At 35.0% G+C, this 23,424-nt stretch overlaps 3 protein-coding genes across 3 annotated transcripts; 2 read left to right on the top strand and 1 right to left on the bottom strand.

Annotated features, from left to right (window-relative positions):
- Positions 1-2,991: 2,991 nt before the first annotated feature.
- LOC105954246 (putative F-box only protein 9) lies at positions 2,992-4,060 on the top strand (the record flags this gene model as incomplete). Its single annotated transcript, XM_088827308.1, has 1 exon — positions 2,992-4,060. A coding segment is annotated over one exon (954 nt), but the record flags the coding sequence as incomplete, so codon positions are not given.
- Positions 4,061-12,478: 8,418 nt separating this feature from the next.
- On the top strand, positions 12,479-13,315 carry LOC148766477 (uncharacterized). The gene is made up of 2 exons (XM_088827307.1): positions 12,479-12,527; positions 12,984-13,315. The coding sequence occupies exons 1-2, from the start codon at positions 12,479-12,481 to the stop codon at positions 13,313-13,315; spliced, it is 381 nt and encodes a 126-aa protein (XP_088683433.1).
- Positions 13,316-18,682: 5,367 nt separating this feature from the next.
- LOC148766476 (uncharacterized) lies at positions 18,683-23,203 on the bottom strand. Its single transcript, XM_088827305.1, has 7 exons — positions 22,914-23,203; positions 21,276-22,865; positions 20,900-21,149; positions 20,335-20,797; positions 20,163-20,184; positions 19,143-19,315; positions 18,683-18,984 (listed from the first exon to the last, which is right to left on the bottom strand). The coding sequence occupies exons 1-7, from the start codon at positions 23,201-23,203 to the stop codon at positions 18,683-18,685; spliced, it is 3,090 nt and encodes a 1,029-aa protein (XP_088683431.1).
- Between the last annotated feature and the right edge of the window lie 221 nt (positions 23,204-23,424).

The following is a 23,424-nucleotide window of genomic DNA, read 5'->3' as shown; positions in this document are numbered from 1 at the left end:
AATACACACGCAGTTAATTTTGACGGAAAAACTAACGGACGCCGACCCTTATTAATCACAAGGGTGCTATATGATGATATTACGAGCACAAGGGGGTCATCTGCAAAAGTTTGTGACCACATGGGTGAAATTATATTTAACCTTTTTTTGTTGGGTAAATAGCACTTAACCCCCTGTGGTTGCAAACTTTTGCAGATGACTTCCTTGTGCTTGTAATATCAGCACATTACCCCCTTGTGGTTGAGGGGTAGCTTCCGTTGCTTTTTCCGTCAAACTTAACCGCATTTGTCAAACGTCAAAGTATTTTTTTGTAGATGATCCCCTTGTTCTTTCATTTTCCCGTTCATTTTTGCAGATGACCCCCTTGAAGTTTCACACGCAGTTAAGGTTGACGAAAAAACTAACGAAAGTTACCTCTTGTAAAGTATAAACTACAAGGGCTCTTTGGGTTCGCTTGATAGGGGTGATAGACAGTATAATCACCCCGAATCCGGCTTTGGTATATAGGATACAAACCCGTCACAAATTATGGGCTCGGTATCAAATCACGAAAACGAATGATAAATGATCCCACCTCTTTAAGGTGGGATTGTGTAATCAGCCAAAAGATTGATGTGCGAAATTACAAAAAGGGTCTAAGGTATGCAATTATTCACAAAAATATTAATTATAAATACGAAGAATTCCTTATTAAAAAAATTGCTAGCCCTAGTTCTGCAAAGAAATAATGAAAAAATAATATTTAATTTTCCGAGGTAAGTTATGATCAAATTTGACAAATCATATTGAGAAGAAGGCCAAATATAAAGTGTTTGTGTGTGTGTGTGTGTGTGTGTTTAAGCAAGTACCATTGCATAGTGGATATGGGCAAAAGAGTAGATCTGGTGATGATCAGTTGCGAGGAAGAAGAAGAAATGTCAACATTTCCATTGATGAGAGAGAAAACAATACCCAGTTGTGTTGTCGGAGGCCATTTTTGTCCTCATAATTTATCCAACTCTTAAAAAATTTGTAGAGATTATGCCTAAGAACAAGAACACAAAAAATTAGTGAATTGTCTTCTTTCTTGTGTTGTGTTTTTTAGTGGTCTGAATTGTATTTTTCTTTCAATTTGTGGTCAAATTTATATATATTTTAGAATTAACACAAGCAATTTGTCCATTTGTTTTGCCATAAATATACGTTCTCAATTATTTGGAAGAGTGCTCATAAATTAAAGGATTCATTCCTCACTCTACCTTTTGAAGTAAAATACCTTTTACAAATAGTTGCAAAACAGCGGAATTATTTGCAAAAGGTTGAGTTACCAATAATTTTGAAGAACACATATTTTCCCCTCCTTGGATCTTGATATTTAAGGGCAATTATGTTATTTCACACCTTATCAGTACAAATCATGCCAACCAAACATCATATACAGTTGTCTTTTGTAGGTAAATCCTACAAACCAAACTCATTTTTTTTGCTGCTATATAATCATGAATAGTGTTATATGACATAATCCTAACATTTTATCTATCCCATCCATCAAACCAAAAGAGGCCCAAGGGGATTATTTGCTGATATGCCGAGCAAAAGGAGGTCATCTACAAAAGCTTGTAACTACAGGGGATTAAGTGATATTTATTCTTCTTTTTTAGATTTTACATGAATAGGAAAAATGAAAATTGTAGTTCTGGTCCTCTATGTTGATCTATTTAGGAATTTAGTCCTCTAACTTGTCATATTTCACTTTTACATGCAATAACTTAACAAATATATAGTATTTTTAGTCCTATTTTGCATGATTTTTAATTTTATGACGCGACAAATAAACTTGACATATTTTACTTATATGGGCGATTGGAAATTTATAAATTAGACATCTAACATACCATTTGTAGAACTTTAATTATGTGAGACATCTATAAATCAAATTAGAGGAGCATTTATAATATTTAAGTGTCCATATAAATAGATTTCTACGGCTTTGTTAGGTGCATCATTAAATGACGGCTAAAATTCAAGTTCGAGTGAAATAGGACTAAAAATACTATTTTTTCATAATTCTTGCATGTAAAATTGAAATATGTCAACTTACAGAACTAAATCTCTAAAGAGACCAGCATATAAGACCAAAATTAAAAATTTCCCAAAAGGAAAACATGTACAAAGTTTAAGAATTTGGAATTTGATGATGCTAGAAATAGATCACATTAGAGAGTGGAAGTATGATGAGCTGGAAGAGCAGAAATGATCACTGGCTCACGAGCTTGATGACCTTGAGATACCTGCGATCATAGAACATGTAAACTAATCCGGGGTTTGATACGGCGGAAACCCTTCCGACGCTCAAGTCAGACGTGCGGATAGTGGAAATAGTCTAGAGAATAAGTGTTATAGTATTACTCAGATAATAAGACATACCTTAAGGAATGAGTTCAAACCTTTATTTATACCTCATTGATTGGGCTGAAGTTTAATTAGTTGAGATTATCGGGCCAAAACCTTATTTGAAGATGATTGGGCCTCGATAGTAGTGCTCTTCAATATTGGGCTTGTAGCTCAATAGGTAAAGAAATTGTAGGCATATTAGGTTGACCCAATTAGACATATCAGAATTGGTTGTACTATACTGCTTGTATATTCATTTTTTATTTTTATTTTGAAACGATATTTTCAAAGATAAGGAAAGTTAATCTTCTAGGAGAAGCAAATACCATACAACTCTGTTGCAGAATCCGTAACTCACGGAACTGTATATATATATGTATATATATATATGCACACACAAATGCTGCAAATCAATGCCGCTGCCTACAAACTCCAAACCATGGCTGATAAAAAATCAAATTTTCCACCGGAAATCGTAGAAATTATTCTATCAAACTTATCAGTAAAATCTCTTTACCGATTCAAATCAGTTTCCAAGTCATGGAATACTATAATCACAGATCCTGTATTCATCCAGAATCATATCCAAAAATCTAAGCATTCAACCTCGCATAACCTTTTCCTAACTCGTGCGATGTCGAGTACTTCTTCTATCCGATTTTCGTGGTTAAATTCGACGGTGAAAAATTTCAAACCCTACCAGTAGTAATAGAAGCCCCCTTTGGGTGTGGGTTGGTATTATGCTTTTGTGATGGCATCCTACTCTTAACCAGCCGTTCGTACCAGAGACTTGTGTTGTGGAATCCATCCACTCGAACAGCGGAAAAGCTTTGGCATCGGAAGGGCTGCAGTAAGGCGGCTTTCGGGCTTTGCCGCGATCCGAACACTGACGATTTTAAGGTTGTTGTTGCGGATTGGTACCACTACTCAGTTTATTCTTGTAAGAAGAAATCCTGGATTCTGATGAAAAAAGAATACGAAATTGAATACACTGGTTTAGGTTTCAATCCAAGGAACACTTCACCGAAAGGAGTCTGTGTTGACGGGGTTAGCTATTGGGTTTGTAGTCGCCCGACTGTTACAAAAATAGTGTATTATGATCCGAGAGATGACAAGTTCAAGTTTTTGCATTTGCCGGAAAATGTAGACGGGTGCAAAATTATTCACTTGGTTAATGTGAGGGGTTCTTTGTGCATGTATTGCAATTTCTACAAGGTTCGGATTTACACGAAGGAAAATGGCGTAGACAATAATTCTTGGAACGAGTTAATAACGGTTGAATATAAGATGCCAATTTGGTTGTCGTTGAAGCTATGTTCCGTGGGAAATAAGATTGTATTCCACGAAAATCATGATAGATTAATAATTTACAACCCTTGGGAAAAGAGGTTTGAAGAAAGTGAAGTAATAATTTACAATCCTTGTGAAAAGAGGTTTGAAGAAAGGGAAGATTACAAAGTACTTTTTCGCGGTGGAGTGGTTACGGTTCCATATATGGAGAGTATGTACTTCCCCATTGAGAAACCGAAACCGAAGAGGAAGTGGAAACGAAAGCGCTCGATAGATATATAGTCTCTATTTTTTGTCTCGAGTTCAGTGTCGAAGATTCTTTTGATCCACGCATATTCGTTATGTTTTAATGTTTTGGTTTTTATTTACATGTCATTCAGGTTTGTTCATATCATAACAAGTCGATTCTCTTTTTGAAAATAGGGGATATTTTCTTTACTTATTTTTTTTGCTGTAGTAATTTATTGAGCCCTTTCAGTTCTTGTTAATTTACAAATTTCGTGTCTGGAAAAGGTTAGTTGTTTGTTGTATACTAGCACACAATATTTTGTTGTCATCAACGAAGTTTTATTGTATAAATTAGGAGCTCTTAGCATTGACCACCCATGTGATATATTGCCACCAAAGTCTCCGTGTTAAAAAAATTAGCAAGAATCCCCCTAATAAAGTTAGTCAAAGGCAATAAGGCTCTTTCGAGTTGATGGTGGCATACACTCGCGAAATCTGCGACTAGGGTTTGGTTTTATTAACCTGAAAAGACTGAAATATCATTTAATTTAGAAATTTGATAAACAAGCCCCACAATGAAGTTTTTACGAACCACACTGCTAAATAGTGTTTACAGAGTTCATGATCGAAAAAAAAATTGGGTTAAGTTGGAGAAGATGGCTTTTCTGGAAGTGCTAAGGACTGAATTGAAATTGTTTTAAAACTTCATTTTGGGGCTTAATTTTTCTGGGGCGAATCTGTAATTTCTGAAATTTATAATTGAAAGGAGGGATAATTACACTTTTGGTCCCTCATGTTTGGCCCGATTTCACTTTTGGTCCCCTTGTTCCAAAGTGAACAAAGTTCACCTCAAAGTATCAATTTTAAACACTGGTCCCCACCGTTACATGTCCGTTAGCAAGTAACGGAAATCACTATTTTGGGGCGATAATTAAAATTTTAAATTGTTTTGGGGCTGGAAACTAATTAGAAATTTAAAATAGAGTACTTATAAATAAATATTTAATAATATTAAGTATGATTAAATTTATTTAGAATTTATGTTTTTATTATTAAAAAAATAATCATAAGTAGTATAATTAAAACTATGTTAAGTATAATTCACATTAATGTATTTAATTCATTTTTTATTATTAAAAAACTAATTATAAGTAGTATAATCATAATAATATTAAGTATAATTATAAATAACTTGTTTAGCTAATTTCTTTTTTTTTATTATAAGTAGTATAGATAAAAATAATATTAAGTGTAATAAAATTAAATTGTTTAGCTAATGTATTTTTTATTATTAAAAAATTAATATAAGTAGTATAATTATTATAATATTAAGTATAATTAAAAATAATTTGTTAAGTTAATTTATTTTTTTGGTACTCATTTTTTATCATAAGTAGTAAAATTAAAAATAATATTAAGTATGATTAAAAATAATTTGTTTAGTTAATTTTTTTATTATTAAAAATTTAATTATAAGTAGTATAATTATAATAATATTAGTTATCATAAAAAATAATTTGTTTCGTTATTTTCTTTTTTTATTATTAAAAATTATAAGTAGTCTATTGTAAATTTATAATTATTTTATAGCCCCAAAAAATTTTAAAATTTCAATTTTCACCCCAAAATAGTGTTTTCTTTTACTTGCTAACAGATATGTAACGGCGGGGACCAAAAGTGTGTAAAATTGAAACCTGGAGGTGAACTTTGTTCACTTTGGAACAAGGGGGCCAAAAGTGAAATCGGATCAAACATGAGGGACCAAAAGTGTAATTATCCCATTGAAAGGATATTTTGGTCTTTTTGGGGTAAAAAGTACACACCAGGGCACAAAATTCGCGCGGGTAACACACGATAAGCTGTCAAGGTCCGTATTGCCTTAGACTAATTTTCATAGGGGGGTTTTTGCTAAATTTTTTAATACGGGGTTTTTTTCGCCATTCAAGATTACATTTAGGTGGTTTTTGCAAAAATCCCATATTTTCAATTTAGTCCCCTACAATTTCAGAAAATCCCTCTTCTCCCTTATGTCAGGGACTGTTTTGCAATTTTTGCGGCTCCTCCATGACGAAAGGCAAAACACTAGAGAATCTTCGACTGCGAAGAAAGAGGATCTAGATGATCGGTTTGTAAAGCACATTTCAACTCATACTTCTCTCTTAATTTCCAAGCCTCAAGCTCTCTTGAAAAACAAAAAACACTCAGATTTGAGCCTCAAGCTCTATTCTGATCAAGATCCAAAAAAATCTAACAGTGGAATAGGAATAAGCTTCAAGCTTGTTTTTCTACTGTAAAAATCCCAGCAACAGCTTGTGCAAATTCGCCACAAGAAAACAGATCTCAAACCTCTTGAAAATCCCAGGAAACATCTGCCCCGATCGATATTTTCAGAAAAAAAAACATACATAATTCGAGATTTTTCAGAAGAAAAGATTCACAACGAATACTAAATTTCGTGCTTTTTCGGTGTCTTCTCCGACGTCCATTTGTCCTTTTTCTCTTCATTATTTAAAATTGAATTGTTTAAAATTTACTGGGGTAGTTTCGTCTTTTCACGAAATCCAACAGACAATTTTTTGCAACGACGGGTGTGCGTCGCAAAACATGACATAGGGGGGGTTTTCGTTAATTTTTTTAACATAGGGACTTTTTGGACAATTAGAGATAACACAGGGGGTCTACGCTAATGCCTCCATAAATTAGATGTAATAGCATTTTGTGACCTGTACTTTGCCTGTTTTTGCCCTTTGCCACCTTAAACAAAAGAATATGCATAGGCACATTCAAACCCGTTATTTTGACTCACTTAAAAACCTAAGGAGAATATTCTGTCAAATTTTCACAATTACCACCGCGCGGGACTTGCACATGCCTAAGCACATTAGCTTTTTCGTCTGTTTTTTCCTCAATTAACCACGCACGTAATTTTTCTATGGATTTCCCAATTGCTTTCCAACAAATATACACAAAACCTTTCTCGGATTATTACATCTTTCAAAATAATTTTTTTTTTGGTTTGAGTATTTTCTTCCCTGTTTAGAATTATTAACCATCTCTAACGAAAAAAATAGGAAAATTATAATTTTTAAGACAAAAAGAACTAAATTTTCCAAAAAAAAAAATTTCCCTACAATTAAAACTCAGTTCTTGATTTCGAAGAATCAAATTGAGTTTGCACCATGGTGGCCAAAACCCCAATGGTTCTTCTCGATAGATAAATGCATTAATTTAGGTGCACAAATTCAGATATATTCAGTCTAGCTCCGGTAGAAAACGCAGCCATTGATGGCGGTCCTCCAAATGTTGTTGGTGATGATGATGGGCGGTGGCGAACACAAAATGAGGGTTTTGGTACACAAGAACCACTCTAATCGGCCTCAGAAAATTGAGTTCTTCGTAGGAGAGCCCTTGATGAAGGTGGTGATGTGGCGAATGGGGAAACCAGCGGCGCGGTGAGCCGTCGTGGAGGGGGTGGCGGTGGAAGTACTGATTCGAGGGGAGGAATTCATTCTTGTGGGAAAAAAATGTTAGAATACTTAAAGCAGTTGCCTGGTGAAGGCTTGGCGATGGCGAACATTGGAAATAACGATAATATTGGTGGAGTTTCTTGAATTAAGGGCTCTCCTCCAGAACAATCGGAAGTTCTTTTCGAGCCACTCGAAGTATTTGTATTAGTATTAGTATCAGTATCCATATCCGTAATCAATATCAGTATCAGTATTAGTATTAGTATTAGTATTAGTCTTAGTATTAGTATTGGTATTAGTATTAGTATTAGTATTAAGCAAGTTGCTTCCAAAAGTCTTCCTATCAATATCATTCACCAGTTCCTGAGCCACAACCATTGTTTCATGAATATACCTATCACGTTCAAAACCACTTTATTCTTCATTAGTAAGCTTAGGTAAGATCTTGGCAAGTTAGAAGCTATAATCTTGGATATAACCTTTCTGGATAAGTTCCCAAGGCTAATAGGTCTATATTCTCCCAACTATATAGGTTGCTCCACCTTTGGCGATCAAAACCAAAGAAGTAGTAGATATACCTCTGATGAGGTGATCCCCTAAAATAAAGCTTGTAACTACTTTCATAAAATCATCCCTAATGATATCCCAACAATGTTTGTAAAAGTGACCAATAAAACCATCAATTTTAGGAGAGTTATCAGGAGATAAATTTTCAACTGCTTGATATACTTCTGTACATGTAGGTATTTGACTTAGCATGGCATTGTCTTCCTCTTGAAAAGCCAATGGGTAATCCTGGAAAAGAGACTCTTCCATATGGTATGAGGATGCTGTGAATAATTTGGAGAAGTGTTGAACTGCAAAATTACCCAGAATCTTTGTGTCCTCAATTCAATTACCATCATCATCCTGGATTTCTATCTTTTTTATTTTCCTTTTGTCTCTCATCAAGGCATGGAAGAATTTGGTGTTCGTGTCCCCATATTGAAGGCCATTTAGACATGGTTTTATTAATATGAATCTCAGCCTCCCATTTAAGAGCATGCTCTAGATCATTTATGTGGCTCTTAACTTGATTATCAATCTCATCAGACCATCCAGTTTGAAGTTGGGCTTCTAAAGTGTCAATTTGATCAGATAATATTCTAGATCCTAGCCTAAACATTATCAAAAGTATTCAATTACATGATTTAAGAGAATTTCACCCTTCTCAGATTCTTTACAAAGATAGAGGATGGGTTGCCATAAACTGGTTGATGCCAAGTTTCTTCCACCTCTTTAATAAATTGAGGGTGGTCAATCCACATTTTTTGAAAAATAAAATATATTTAGGCTTGAACCTACCTGTAAATTTTAACAAAAGAGGAGTATGATTTGATACAGTTCTAGTTAAGTGAGTAACTTTGAGATCAGGAAGATCCAGCTGAGCTTCCCCATTTATCAGAAAACGATCCAATATTTCCGAGATCCTTCTTCTTCCCGTTGATTGTTACTCTAAGTGAATTTGTTTCCTTCAAATCCTATATTAGATAATTGAGCATATAGAGTACAAATAATCCAAGGAAGATCTCCACTACTGGTATTTTGAATGTGATCCCAAAGATCAGTTCTCTCTGTTGGCACAGCGGAAGATCGTTAAATGAATTTGCCCTTTGATATGGAAGAATATTGTTGGTAAAGAAGACAAAGAAGATGAACAAACAAGAATTGATTTTTTAGGGGACAATTGAGCCCTTTCAGTTCTTGTTAATTTACAAATTTCGTGTCTGGAAAAGGTTAGTTAGTTGTTTGTTGTATACAAGCACAAAATATTTGCTGTCATCAACAAAGTTTTATTGTATAAATTAGGAGCTTTTAGCATTGACCACTCCTGTGATATCTCTAATTGCCATCAAAGTCTATGTATCAAAATAATTAGCAAGAACCCCCTAATAAAGTTAGTCAAAGGCAGTAAGGCCCTTCCGATGTCGCATACACTCACGAAATATGCGAGGGTTGGTTTTTTTACCTGAAAAGACTCAAATACCATTTAATTTAGAAATTTGGAAAACAATAAGTTTTCAATATTTTCAATTTAGTCCCCTTCAATTTTAGAAAAGCCCTCTTCTCCCTTGTGTCAGGGACTGTTTTGCAATTTTTTCATTCAGGCAACGGGTTATCAGCCCTTAAATTTCGGTCGCGGCTCCTCCATGACGAAAGGCAAAACTCCGGCGACTCTTCTTCGACGAAGAAAGAGGATTTAGATGATTGGTTTGTAAAGAACATTTCAACTCATTCTTCTCTCTTAATTTCGAAGCCTCAAGCTCTCTCGAAAAACAAAAAACACCCAGATTTGAGCCTCAAGTTCTATTCTGGTCAAGATCAAAAAAAAAATTAATAGGGGAAAAAGAATAAGCTTCAAGCTCGTTTTTCTACTGCAAAAAACCCAGCCACAACTTGTGCAAATTCGCCACCAGAAAACATATCTCAAACCCCTTGAAAATCCCAGGAAACATCTGCCCCGATCGATATTTTCAGAAAAAACAGAAATAATTCGAGATTTTCAGAAAAAAAAAAAATCCACAACAAATACTCATTTTCGTGTTTTTTCGGCGTCTTCTCCGACGTCCCTCTGTCCTTTTTCCCTTTATTATTTAAAATTGAATTGTTTAATATGCACATACACATCCAAACCCGTTATTTTGACTCACTTAACCACCTAAGGAGAATATTTGGCAAATTTTCACAATTTCCAACGCGCGTGAATTGCACATGCCTAAGTACATTAGCATTTTCGTTTTTTTTTTTTTTTTTCCTTTTTCCCGTGTGAATTTACCTCAACTAACCACACACATAATTTTTCTATGGATTTCCCCATTCCCCATTGCTTTCCCAACAAATATACACAAAACCTTTCTCAGATTATTACATCTTTCAAATTAGGTTGTTTTTTTTTTTTTTTTTTTTTTTTTTTTTTTTTTTTGTTTTGAGTATTTTCCTCCCTGTTTGGAATTATTAGCCATCTCTAACTAAAAAATAGGAAAATTGTAATTTTTAAGACAAAAGAACCAAAATTTCCCAAACAAACATATTCCCTGGAATTAAAACCCAATTTTTGATTTCGATGTATCAAATTAAGTTTGCTCCATGGCGGCCAACACCCCAATGGTTCTTCTCGATAAATGAAGGAATTATTTTAGGGCGAAAATTCAGATATATTCAGTCTAGCTCCGGTAGAAGACGCCGCCATTAATTGCGGCTCTCCAAATGTTATTGGTGATGATGATGGGCGGCGGCGAACGCAAAATGAGAGGTTTTGGTACACGAGAACCCCTCTAATCGGCCTCAAGAAATTGATTTCTTTGCAGGAGAGCCCTTGATGAAGGTGGTGATGTGACGAATGGGAAACCAACGGCGCGGTACGACGTCATGGAGGAGGTGGTGGTAGAAGTACTAATTCAAGGGGGGAGAAATTCATTCTTGTGGGAAAAATGTTAGAATACTTAAAAGCAGTTGCCTGGTGAAGGCTTGGCGGCGGCGACAATTGGAAAAAAAAGATAGTATTGGTGGAGTTTCTTGAATTGAGGGCTCTCCTCCAGAACAATCGTAAGTTCTTTTCGAGCCGCTTGAAGTATTTGTAGTAGTATTTGTAGTAGTATTAGTATTAGTATTAGTATTAGTATTAGTATTAGTATTAGTATTAGTATTAGTATTAGTATTAGTATTAGTATTAGTATTAGGCAAGTTTCAAGATTAAGTTGCTTCCAAAAGTCGTTCTATCAATATCATTCACCAGTTCCTGAGCCAAAGTCACTGTTTCATGAATATATCTACCATGTACAAAACCACTTTATTCTTCATCAATAAGCTTAGGTAAGACATTGGCAGGTTTAGAAGGTATAACCTTGGATATAAGTTTGCTGGAGAAGTTCCCAGGGCTAGTAGGTCTATATTCTCCCAACTCTTTAGGTTGCTCCACCTTTCGGGATCAAAACCAAAGAAGTAGTAGATATCCCTCTGATGAGGTGACCCCCTAACAATAAGCCTGTAACTACTTCCATAAAATCATCCTTAATGATATCCCAACAATGTTTGTAGAAGTGACCAGTATAACCATCAATACCAGGGGAGTTATCAGGATATAAATCTTCAATTGCTTGATATATTTCTGTACAGGTAGGTATTTGACTTAGCATGGCATTGTCTTGATTTTGAAAAGCCAATGGGTAATCCTGGAAAAGGGACTCTTCCATATCATATGAGGATGTTGTGAATAATTTGGAGAAGTGTTGAACTGCAAAATTACCTAGAATGTCCTTGTCCTGAATCAAATTACCATCATCATCCTTGATTTGTATCTTGTTTCATTTCCTTATGTCTCTCATCAAGGCATGGAAGAATTTGGTGTTCACGTCCCCATCTTGAAGCCATTTAGACATGGTTTTATTAATATGAATCTCAGCCTCCCATTTGAGAGCATGCTCTAGATCTTTTATGTGGCTATTAACTTGATTATCAATCTCATCTGACCATCCAATTTAAAGTTGGGCTTCCAAAGTGTCAATTTGATCAGATAATATTCTGGATCCTAGCCTACACATTGTCAAAAGTATTCAGTTCCATGATTTAAGAGAATTTCTCACCCTTCTTAGATTCTTTACAAAGATAGAGGATGGGTTGCCATAAACTAGTTGATGCCAAGTTTCTTCCACCACATTAATAAATTGAGGGTGGTCAATCCACATTTTTTGGAAAATAAATTATATTTAGGCTTGAACCTATCTGTAAATTTTAGGAAAAGAGGAGCATGATCTGATACTGTTCTAATTAAGTGAGTAACTTTGAGATCAGGAAGATCCAGCTGAGCTTCCACATGTATCAGAAAACGATCCAATATTTCCCAGATACTTCTTATTCCCGTGATTGTTACTCCAAGTGAATTTGTTTCCTTCAAATCCTATATCAGATCATTGAGCAGATAGAGTACAATTAATCCAAGGAAGATCTCCACTACTGGTATTTTGAATGTGATCCCAAAGACCAGTTCTCTTTTCCTTGTTACAACTAGCATAGACACAAGGAAAAATAATCCTCTTGCCCGTAGACCAAGTAACTTGAGTAGTAATACCTTGAGAGGTGATATGGAGAGGTTGAACTATGATATTCTGATTCCAAAAAAGTCGGTTATTGGTATGACCCCCATGCATAAATCCAGTCAGCCCCAGTTTCCTAGCATAATTCTCAATCTTGTTGTTATCTTGTTTAGGTTCCAAAATACCAATCAATCAGGATTGTATTTTTTCTATAGCTTTAAGGTATTCAACAGCTTATGCCATCATAATGCTCCTTATGTTCCAAACTATCACATACATATTAAATAATAGCAACAACAAGGTCAATCTCTTTAGTGGATCTAGTATTTCTCTTTTTTGTAATGGTGAATTTTTTCCTTTGTGTCTTCTTTTTTTCTGTACGAGTGGGAGCTTCCTCATTGTCCGAGGTGGGAGTTGATGTTGTGAAAGGGACTCCTTGTCTTGATCTATGTTTAGTCCCTGGTCCATCAGACAAATTGCCTAGTTCATGTGGTTCATTCTCCTCAATCTCCAGATCATTACGTTCATTGGTTTTCTCTTCTGTTCATATCAGGATCATTTCGTCCCTTTTCAGGAGATCACCTCAGCAAAGGGATATCTACTACTTCATTTGTTTTGATCCCTAAGGTGGAGCAGCCCAAAGAGTTGGGAGAATATAGATCTATTAGCCTTGGGAACTTCTCCAGCAAGGTTATAGCTTCTAGACTTGCCAAGGTTTTACCTAAGCTTATTGATGAAGAACACAGTAGTTTTGTACATGGCACATATATTCCTGAACTAGTGGCTTTGCCTCAGGAACTGGTGAATGATATTGATAGAAAGAATTTTGGAAGCAACTTAATCTTGAAACTCGATATGTCTATAGCCTATGATAGACTAGAATAGAGGTTCTTACTGAAGACTTTGCAGAGTATGGGTTTCGCTAAAACCTTCAAAGACATCATATATAGAATGATCAGTAATATTTGGTACTCTATAAGTGTCGATGGTGATAATTCCGAGTTGTTTAGATCTTTGAGAGGTGTGAGGCAGGGAGATCTTATATCTCCTATGTTATTCATCCTAACTCAACACATCCTATCATATAATATCAAATAAGAATAGAGTAAAGGCCAGCTGAAACCCTATAAATTGGGTAGACATTTACAAAGTATCTCTTATTTGTTCTATGCAGATGATATGTTGTTTTTCACTAATGGAAGTAGAAGATCTTTGAACCACTTGAATGGGTATATTAATTTCAATATATAATATTCGTTGAGTTTTATTTTCTTGATTACTTAGAAAATTCACTGGGCTACAATAGGGACTAACGAGAAAATATAAATCAAGAAATTATAATTAATCAAATCCAAACTCTTAAAAAATCATTTAATTAATCATTAAATAATTATTTATTTTCCACTACCAAATAATTATTGAACTCCCACTTATATTCTCAAATATTACATTCGAGTTTCGGTCGATCATTACTTCGATTCTCCCTGCATTAAGATGTCTTATAACCACCAAATAATTTATTCTCTACTAAATAAATTAAATGGTTTCTTTTCATGAGTCTTACCCGCTTAACTTGTTTGAGTATGCCGGATACGAAATCCTCCTGGCTAGGACTTGTCATAAACAAATTTTATAAGCTACTCAAGGGTTATGATCAATCTCATATTTCAGAGATGTGGATTCCTTTCGATATAACTTTCACCTATTAATTCTTAATGTCTCTACCCAACTCACCGGAGGCCATTTGACTCAATATAGCAATCTCTCCCATTGTGACATTCAAAGCAGAGATCATCAATTAAATGTGTACGTTAATTATCTAGGGATTATGAGAGTATGTAATTTAGAGCCCGTTTGGCTAAGCTTATTTAAAACATCTTATAAGTTCATACATCTGATAAGATGTTTTAGGAGCTGATAAACTGTTAGATCTTATTTTAAAAATTATTTTTTAAGGTGTTTGGATATGTAGCTTATAAGTTACTTTTTGTTTTTATAAGTTGTTCAGGTGTTTGGAAATAAAAGGTCTGTTTATTGCTATAATGACAAAAAAGTACATGACGCCAGTATAATTGTTAAACTTATTTGACTCAAATACTTTTGTTCCTAAAATATTATTATAATATTTACAAATTATTTTTTCAAATAATAATAATAATAATATAAAATTATATAATAATATAAAATAAAAGTTGTAAAAGAAATATAATTTTTTTTTGTAGATGAAAGAAATATAATTTATTATGGAGATAATAAGAATATTCGTGTATTTTTATATACATATAAAATATAAACAGAGAATATTTTTTTTTACAATTATTATGATAGTTACGATAATTATATTTAACTAATTATTAATCTTGATTACAAGAATACGTTGTTTTGATAAAATATAAATATTATTAGTATTCATGTAATATAATAAAGTAGTTGAGGGTAATTTTGTATTTTAAGTGTTTTAGTAAAGAAGCAAATGAGATCTTAAAGAAAAAAGGTGGGGTAGAGGTACTTTTTTAAAAACATCTTATAAGCTCCCTAACAGCTTATTTTTGGTAAAAATAAGATCTTTTGCAATTTTTTTACCAAACACCTTTTAACAACTTATAAGCTCCTAAACATCTTATAAGATGTTTTTAGGAGCTTATAAGCTTAGCCAAACAGGCTCTTACTGTCGACTAGAAATAATTCAGTTTCATTTATGAACAGTGATGAAACAATTATTTCACTTTGTCCGGTCCAACACATGTCAGATAAGCTAGCACAATAAGTTAAAACAGTAACTACAAAAGTTATTATTTGTTTACCATGATCAAGACCAATCACTCAATTATTGTGCTACAATCTTTTACCAATGGTTATTCCATTTCCATCTAGATGGTGAACGTTTAACTTTATATTCTAAACGAACTTCCGAAATGATCTTTCTGTCCGCCGTAGCACACCATTTCAAATACTATTAGAATATTAGACTTGTCCATTCAATTATTTAACAAACCATCAATCAAATGTATTGAATGCCCTAGTGCATATTCTCATTATAAAATGATAATATATTATTTATTAATTCAATAATAAAATTATGTAGCTAAAAGCGAGACCTTTAGTCGACTATCCTAACAATCTCACACTTAGACTCAAAGAGTCGCAGGTTAACATCTCTAACCCATCCATAGAACAAATATTTTGGGCTATATATCATCCGATGTAAAAGCATGCATCTTATTTCTAGCATAATAAGCAACCGCAGGATTGCATAAACCTCCCACTACACGGTTTCACTTCATTAAGAAAATAAATGTCCCAAAGTGATAACACACTAAAGAAAAATTACTATTACTCGACCATCAATTATTGAGTCGTACCAAGACTAACCGCCATATAAAGTAGTATATAATCTTGTAGCGTTGAATACTTAAGAATATAATTCTTTCTTTGGAATTTGTACATGCTAAATTTGGAAAGTACTTAAATCAATATAATCTTGTAAGGGTTCCTTTCAAATAAGAACTTTCTTTAATATATCTATTGCATTACGTGTTCAAAAACACTAATTTCTCGATAGAGTGACTTCGTGCCTGAAAGAAATAATTCTTTATTTAGAATTTGTATATGCTAAATTTGGCAAGTATTTAAATCTATATTATGTGACAACTTAATGTCTTATTTTATAGATCCTATAAAATGATACGTACGACATAACTAGTCTCACTCAAGTTATCCATATCGATTTGACTCGAGAAACAATTCTCGTACCTAAATAATTTCCAAAATATTTGTCCAGTATCTAGTATGTCTTTTAAGAGTTTCACCACGTTTCCGTTAAAATGTGATATATCGAGATTCCTAATCAAAATCAAAACATTGATTCTACGATCAATCTAAATATCACATGATATGCGAACTTTGCTTAAATTCGTAAATGAATTTATTAGGTTTACATTACAATGCATATGAATTTCACAACATTTCCGTTACAAAATGTGATATATCTCGATTTATAATCAAAATCAAAACATTGATTATATGATCAATCTAAATATCACATGATATGCGCACTTTGCTTAAATTCGTAAATGAATTTATCAGATTTGCATTACAATGCATGCATATGGCTCTAAGCTAAAATCCATTTAATTTGCATCGTGAAATGCACTCGTCAAGTGATACGAAATCTTGACATCCATCTACCAAATTTAAAACAAGGGACTAATAGATTATAGGAATTTAAATAGAGTAAAGTGTGGCTACTAGCGAGAAAGTTTCCTCCTAGTCGGTCCATTTCTTTCCGACAGAACCTTCTTACTTTAATCCTAACCTTTTAAAAGGTTTTCACTTTTCTTAGTCTAATAATTTTCATTTGGATTCTTATAGCATTAAGTCAATTTCTTGCATCTATAGAAACGAGCTTTTATTCATAGTTCTAGGAAGGAATTATATGTTTATCAAGAATCTCGTTATCACTTAACATTTAATAAACATGCAACCTTTCTCTTCCTCAATAAATCCTCCCACTAAGATAACTTCCTTTAGTGCAACGCTAGTAACTTAAATTCCTCCCACTGAACAGTGGCATTGGAATTTCTATACTACATTAAAAGCGAAACTCTTAACATATTTAGGGTATACTGAAGATTAAGACGGTCAAACTTCCTAAAACTTCGTCATTAGGCTATGTAGTCCAAAACATGATCTTCCTTTAAGAATCCAACATGAATACAAATCAATGTTTTCTTAATCAAAATGGACCATTATTATTTTACTCTTACTATTCCATACAAGAGACATTTATTTCTAACTTATCTTCTACCAATCGTGTTCTCCCGAAGCATAAATGTTAACTGACTCCAGTTCCAAATATAGCAAAGATTGTACGTTTAAACAATCTATAATTCGGAAAGAGTCATTAGATACTAACTTAGAAGATCTTAAGTTCATAAATACATAACCAATACAAAATACCAATAACAATACCATAACTATTATCATTACCATTATCATTATCATTACCATTACCATTATCATTACCATTACCATTACTATTAGCTTTTCCAATAATTAAATCTTAATCATAGTCCTAATCTTAATGCTAATGTTAATTATAATACTGAACTTAATTCTAATCATAATATTAATATTAATACAAATCCTAATCCTAATGATAATATTAATCCTAATACTAATACTAATACTAATATTAATACTAATACTAATACTAATACTAATACTAATGCTAATACTAATACTAATACTAATACTAATACTAATACTAATACTAATACTAATACTAATGCTAATACTAACACTATTACATTCGAAAAACAACGGACAAAAAAATGTACACGAATTTTGAATTTCAATATAATTATTAGAAAAAAAAAACCATAAAAACTAAAAAGACAAACGGAAAAAAAAATCTCTCACTATTTCTCTCTCGTGTTATTACTGAAAAAAAAATGGTGGTGATGAATGAGGTTGTAAGATATTTTATAGTTGTGTTTATGCTAAAGAAAAAGTAAACAAAGATTCCAAAATTGGCTAATTGAATTTGAATTTAAAATTAAATTAAAGAAAAATTAGAGAAAACTCCCCATCTACGAAATATAGTTAAGGAAACAATCCATCTCAATAATAATTAGAGAAAAACCCCCCTTAGCTAATATTCCATAATTCCAAAACTACACTTAATTGTCTATTATACTTTTTCAAAACTCTAATCTTATTTTTAATTTTTCATTCTGCTGCTTTAATTTCACGTTTCCAGCTTTTCTGATACGAACCCCGTAGAACTTGTTACGGGACCCAATAATCTTACGCGGAAGCAAGAATGGAACGTCCAAAAAATGAAGGATTCGATTGGCGGAATTCGGAATATTGACCACGTAGCTATAGAGAGCTAGAAACCAATATTATCAAGATGGAAGTATTGACCCCGTGATTATAATGAATCACAAACCAATACTATATTGCTAAGAATAATTCACAAGAATCCACTCGCAAAATATCCTGAATAGTTGTTGAAGAACAACGAAGGAGAATTTTAATCTCTCAAAATAATTCTTAAAAATCGTCCCAAATAATAATGACCCTAAAACAACCTATTTATAAGTGTCAAAGAGACCCAATCTAACAAGGAAAATAAATCCTAACTTATCTATTATAAGGAAATAACGAAATAAACTAAATCTAGTCCAAATCGGACCTAAATAACACGAAATAAATTTTCCAATAATAACATACGAAAATTAATAATAGTCATATTTTCCAAGTCACGTCTTCTTCAGCTGGATGACTAGACGGGCTCAAGTCCTTGAGCTCGGTTTGCTTCACAATCTGGCCCGATGATTCGCTACAATTAAGCTTAGCTGGGATCGAACTAGACTTCGTCAATTCTTCCTTTCGGAGCTCGTGTTCTACTAAGTTAAGCATGGCTGCTTCAATGCGCTTGGCCCGAGCTCGGGTAATCGGTCCTTCATCTAGCTCGGCACTACCTCGCGTAATTGGTTGGATCGTATCATCCTCCCCCTCTTGAAAATGATTCGTCCTCGAATCTGAACCTACATCAAACGGAGATAGGTTAGAAACATTAAATGTCGAACTAACTTGATACTCACTTGGAAGGTCGATCTTATAGGCATTATCGTTAATCTTTTCCAGCACTTGGAAAGGTCCATCTCCTCGTGGCTTAAGTTTTGAAGTCCGCTGATTGGGAAACCTTTCCTTTCGAAAATGAAACCAAACCCAATCTCCTTGCTGAAATTGCTGAAAGGTAAGGTGCTTTCGCCCCTTATTAGCTTGTTCGCAACTTGCTCATTCCTTTTCACAATGTGCTCGCGTGCTTCTTCATGGATTTTCTTCACTAACTCAGCCTTACGGTTCCCATCTAGACTAGAAATCTCATTAACAGGTAAAGGCAACAAATCCAAAGGAGTTAGCGGATTAAAACATAAACAATCTCAAAAGGTGAAAACTTTGTAGAAGAATGCACAGATTTATTATACGCGAACTCAATAAAATGAATACATTTCTCCCATGACTTTAGGTTTCTTTTAAGAACAGCTCGCAATAATATACCTAAAGTTCGATTAACTACCTCGGTTTGACCATCGGTTTGTGGATGACAAGTAGTAGAAAAGAGTAAAGCCATACCTAACTTACCCCACAAAACACGCCAAAAATGACTAAGGAATTTAACATCCCTATCACTAACAATAGTACGAGGTACCCCATGCAATCGCACTACTTCACTAAAGAATAAATTTTCTACATGCGTGTAGCATCATCAGTTTTATGACATGGAATGAAGTGTGCCATTTTAGAAAAACAATCTACCACAACAAAAATAGCATCTCGACCTTTACTAGACCTCGGCAACCCTAAAACAAAATCCATTGATACATCGGTCCAAGGGTGAGTAGGAACAGGTAATGGCATATATAATCCATGTGATTTAGGTCGCCTACATGTTAGAAACTTCGAACAAATCCTCTCAACATCTCGCTTCATACGCGGCCAAAAGAAATGTTCTTTTAAAATATCTAATGTTTTAGAAACACCAAAATGTCCCATTAAACCACCTCCATGTGATTCTCGCACAAGTAATTCACGAAGCGAACAATTAGGCATGCAAAGTTTGTTCTCCCTAAACAAATAATCATCATGCATGTAGAATTTTTCAAAAGTTCCTTTTTAACATGCAGCAAATATAGTAGCAAAATCATGATCGTTCACGTACAGCTCCTTAACATGCTCAAAACCTAAGAATTCAGAACTAAGGGTCGACACAAGAACATACCAGCGAGATAGTGCATCAGCTACGACATTATCTTTACCTTGTTTGTACTGTATCACAAAAGGAAACATCTCGATAAACTCCACCCACCAAGCATGTCATCGGTTCAGCTTGCCTTGGCCCTTAAGATGCTTTAGCGACTCGTGATCTGTGTGTATAACAAATTCCTTAGACCACAAGTAATGTTGCCAAGTCTCCAAAGCTCGCACCAACGCGTAGAGCTCTTTGTCATAGGTCGAGTGTTTCAAGGCTGCGCCATTGAGCTTCTCGCTGAAATAAACGATAGGTCTCTTGTCTTGCATAAGCACTGCACCAATACCAATTCCAGAAGCATCACATTCGATTTCAAAAGTTTTAGAAAAGTCTGGTAAAAGTAATAAAAGAGCGGAACGTAGCTTATCTTTCAAAGTGTGAAATGCATTCTCTTGCGCCTCGCCCCACTTGAAGCCAACCTCCTTCTTGATCACCTCGGTCAAAGGTGCTGCAATTGTGCTGAAGTTCGGTACAAATCTCCTATAGAATCCCGCTAGGCCATGGAAGATTCGCACCTCGGATGCGTTCTTGGGTGTTGAACGCCCCTAGAACTCACAACAAAACCAAGGAACCACTATCCTATCTAGGGAGAAATCACATTTCTTTAAATTAGCATATAAATGTTCTCGCCGTAAGGATTCCAAGACACCCCTCAAATGCTCAACATGATCATGCAAATTATTGCTATATACTAAGATATTATCAAAGTAAACAACAACAAATTTTCCTATGTAAGATCGCAGAACATGATTCATAAGTCGCATAAACGTACTTGGTGCATTAGTTAAACCAAAAGGCATCACTAACCATTCATACAATCCGTGCTTAGTTTTAAATGCAGTTTTCCACTCATCTCCCTCTTCCATGCGAATTTGGTGATAATCACTTTTCAAATCAATTTTAGAGAAGATAATGGAACCATGTAGTTCATCTAACATGTCATCTAATCGAGGAATGGGGTGTCGATACTTTACCGTAATTTTGTTGATGGCTTGAAAATCAACACACATTCTCCAACTCCCATCCTTCTTTGGTACTAGTAAAACGGGCACTGCACAAGGACTCATGCTTTCTCGAACATCTCCTTTAGCTAACAGGTCGTCCACTTGCCGTTGTAACTCCTTCGTCTCCTCGGGACTACTTCGGTAAGCTGGTCTATTTGGAATTTGGGACCCTGGAATAAAATCAATTTGGTGCTCGATCCCTCGAATTGGTGGCAACCCCGTTGGCATCTCGTCCGGAAAGACATCATCGAACTCCTGCAAAAGAGAAATAGCAATTGAACTTGCAGCAATAGACTTCTTAATCTGATTTTGCTCCTCAAACACCTGACGAGGTGGTAAAGGTGCAAGTGTGATTCGCCTGCCATCCTTAATAAAAGTGTAGCGATTTTTGTAACCATCATGGACTGTTCGTCGATCAAATTGCCAAGGTCTCCCAAGTAAGATATGACTTGCTTGCATGGGCACAACATCGCACATCACCTCATCTTTGTATTGTCCAATACTACAGGAAATCAGTACTTGTTTCGTCACTCTTAACTCGCCACTTTCATTTAGCCACTGAAGTTTGTAAGGTCTTGGATGTTTGGTGACTTGCAGCCCTAGCTTGTCTACCATTAGCTTGCTCGCTACATTCACGCAAATTCCTACATCAATTATCAATCCACATACTCCGTTTTGAACATGGCAGTGTGTATAGAAGATGTTCTCTCGCTGTATTAAATCACCATCTTCTTCAGCTTGCACGTGAAGAGTTCGAAGTACAACAATTGCGAGTCCATCAACAGCTTGTAATACGTTACCTTCAATAGGTGCTATTGACTCTTCCTCCTCCTCGGACTCCAGCTCGCCGTTATCCAATAAAATCATAGCTCGCCGATTAGGGCAGTCCATGGCGATATGACTTGCTCCATGACATCTATGGCATTTAATATCACATGTTCGTTGTGGTTGTGACGAATTATTACCTCTCTCAGGTGGTGCTCGGTTGATTGGATTTTCATTGGAAGGTTTTGTTGTCGATTTCTCCTCGGGTTTCGAAGTAGGATTCCATCGCGGTTTCCAGGTTGATGCCTCGGCCCGAGCTGTAGTTCTCCCTCCTCGCTTAAGCTGCCTCTCAACTTTCATGGCCATATGAACGACCTCCTCAATCTTAACGTAGTGCTGCAACTCCACTACATTAGCGATCTCCCGGTTTAGCCCGCAAATAAATCTTGCCATCGTGGCCTCTCGATCCTCCTCAACATTGGCTCGAATCATTGCAATCTCCATCTCCTTATGGTACTCCTCGAATGATTTAGTACCTTGATTCAAGCTTTGCGATTTCAGATGTAAGTCTCTATAATAATGTGAGGGCACGAACCTCCGTCTCATAAGTGCCTTCATAGACTCCCAATCGACAATTGGTGGTTCGCCGGTTCTGCGTCTAGTCACTACCAATTGATCCCACCAAATGATAGCATAATCGGTGAACACTACAGCTGTAAGCTTCACCTTCTTTTCCTCAGAATAATTGTGGCAATCGAAAACGAGCTCAACCTTTCTTTTCCATTCTATGTATGCCTCGGGATCACTCTTCCCTTGGAAAGACGGTATACTCAATTTGATCGAGCTGAGGTTTCGATCAACTTCATCTCTTTCTCGTCCCACATTACCTCACCTTGGTATGTCAAATCTGCCACCTATGTTCCCTCGTCCTCTACGCCATCGTCTAGAAGTATTAGACTCTGCCTCAGATTCTTCATCAAAGACTTGTTCATCGAAATCCAATTCGTCACGTTGGCGTACAACAGGTTGATGAATAGGTTGCCGCAGTTGTGGCGCCGGTGCAGGTCTCACCGTACTCAACTCATCGATTTCATTTTGCATCCTTTGAAGGGTTATATGCAGACGTTGGAAGTGCTGCTCCGTGGTTTCGTCCCTTTCATCACCACTACCATTCCTTGACATGATGTTGGAACTGAAAAATATTGTTAAAGAAAAAAAAAAGATTTTCCTCACCACTCCCTCACGTGTATCACTCAAGATGATGTTCACTCAATTCACTCGTGTTTCACACAATTCGGCTTTTACCCTCTTTTGATCTCACACTCTCTTGCCTTTTTCCACTCGTAAACTCCCTTCGAAGTTCTAAAGAAACTAATCGAGAAAATATTAAGTGGATTTTCGTT

Source organism: Erythranthe guttata, chromosome 12 (assembly GCF_056151865.1).
Source record: "Erythranthe guttata isolate IM_541 chromosome 12, IM_541, whole genome shotgun sequence".
Taxonomy (NCBI): Eukaryota; Viridiplantae; Streptophyta; class Magnoliopsida; order Lamiales; family Phrymaceae; genus Erythranthe; species Erythranthe guttata.
Note: the sequence above shows the minus strand (reverse complement) of the source record. Positions and strands in the feature narration are given on the sequence as shown.

What these genes read in the sequence shown, in the direction of transcription:
- LOC148766477 (XM_088827307.1), top strand. Translation starts at nt 12,479, where the DNA reads ATGGAGAGGTTGAACTATGATATTCTGATTCCAAAAAAGTCGGTTATT. An exon ending in TCCAAAAAAGTCGGTTATTG is followed by an intron (nt 12,528 to 12,983) that starts GTATGACCCCCA and finishes TGTTCATATCAG; the next exon opens with GATCATTTCGTCCCTTTTCA.
- LOC148766476 (XM_088827305.1), bottom strand. Translation starts at nt 23,203, where the DNA reads ATGTCAAGGAATGGTAGTGGTGATGAAAGGGACGAAACCACGGAGCAG. An exon ending in AAAGCATCTTAAGGGCCAAG is followed by an intron (nt 20,185 to 20,334) that starts GCAAGCTGAACC and finishes CTGAATTCTTAG; the next exon opens with GTTTTGAGCATGTTAAGGAG. An exon ending in TTTCATTTTCGAAAGGAAAG is followed by an intron (nt 18,985 to 19,142) that starts GTTTCCCAATCA and finishes CGTTTGATGTAG; the next exon opens with GTTCAGATTCGAGGACGAAT.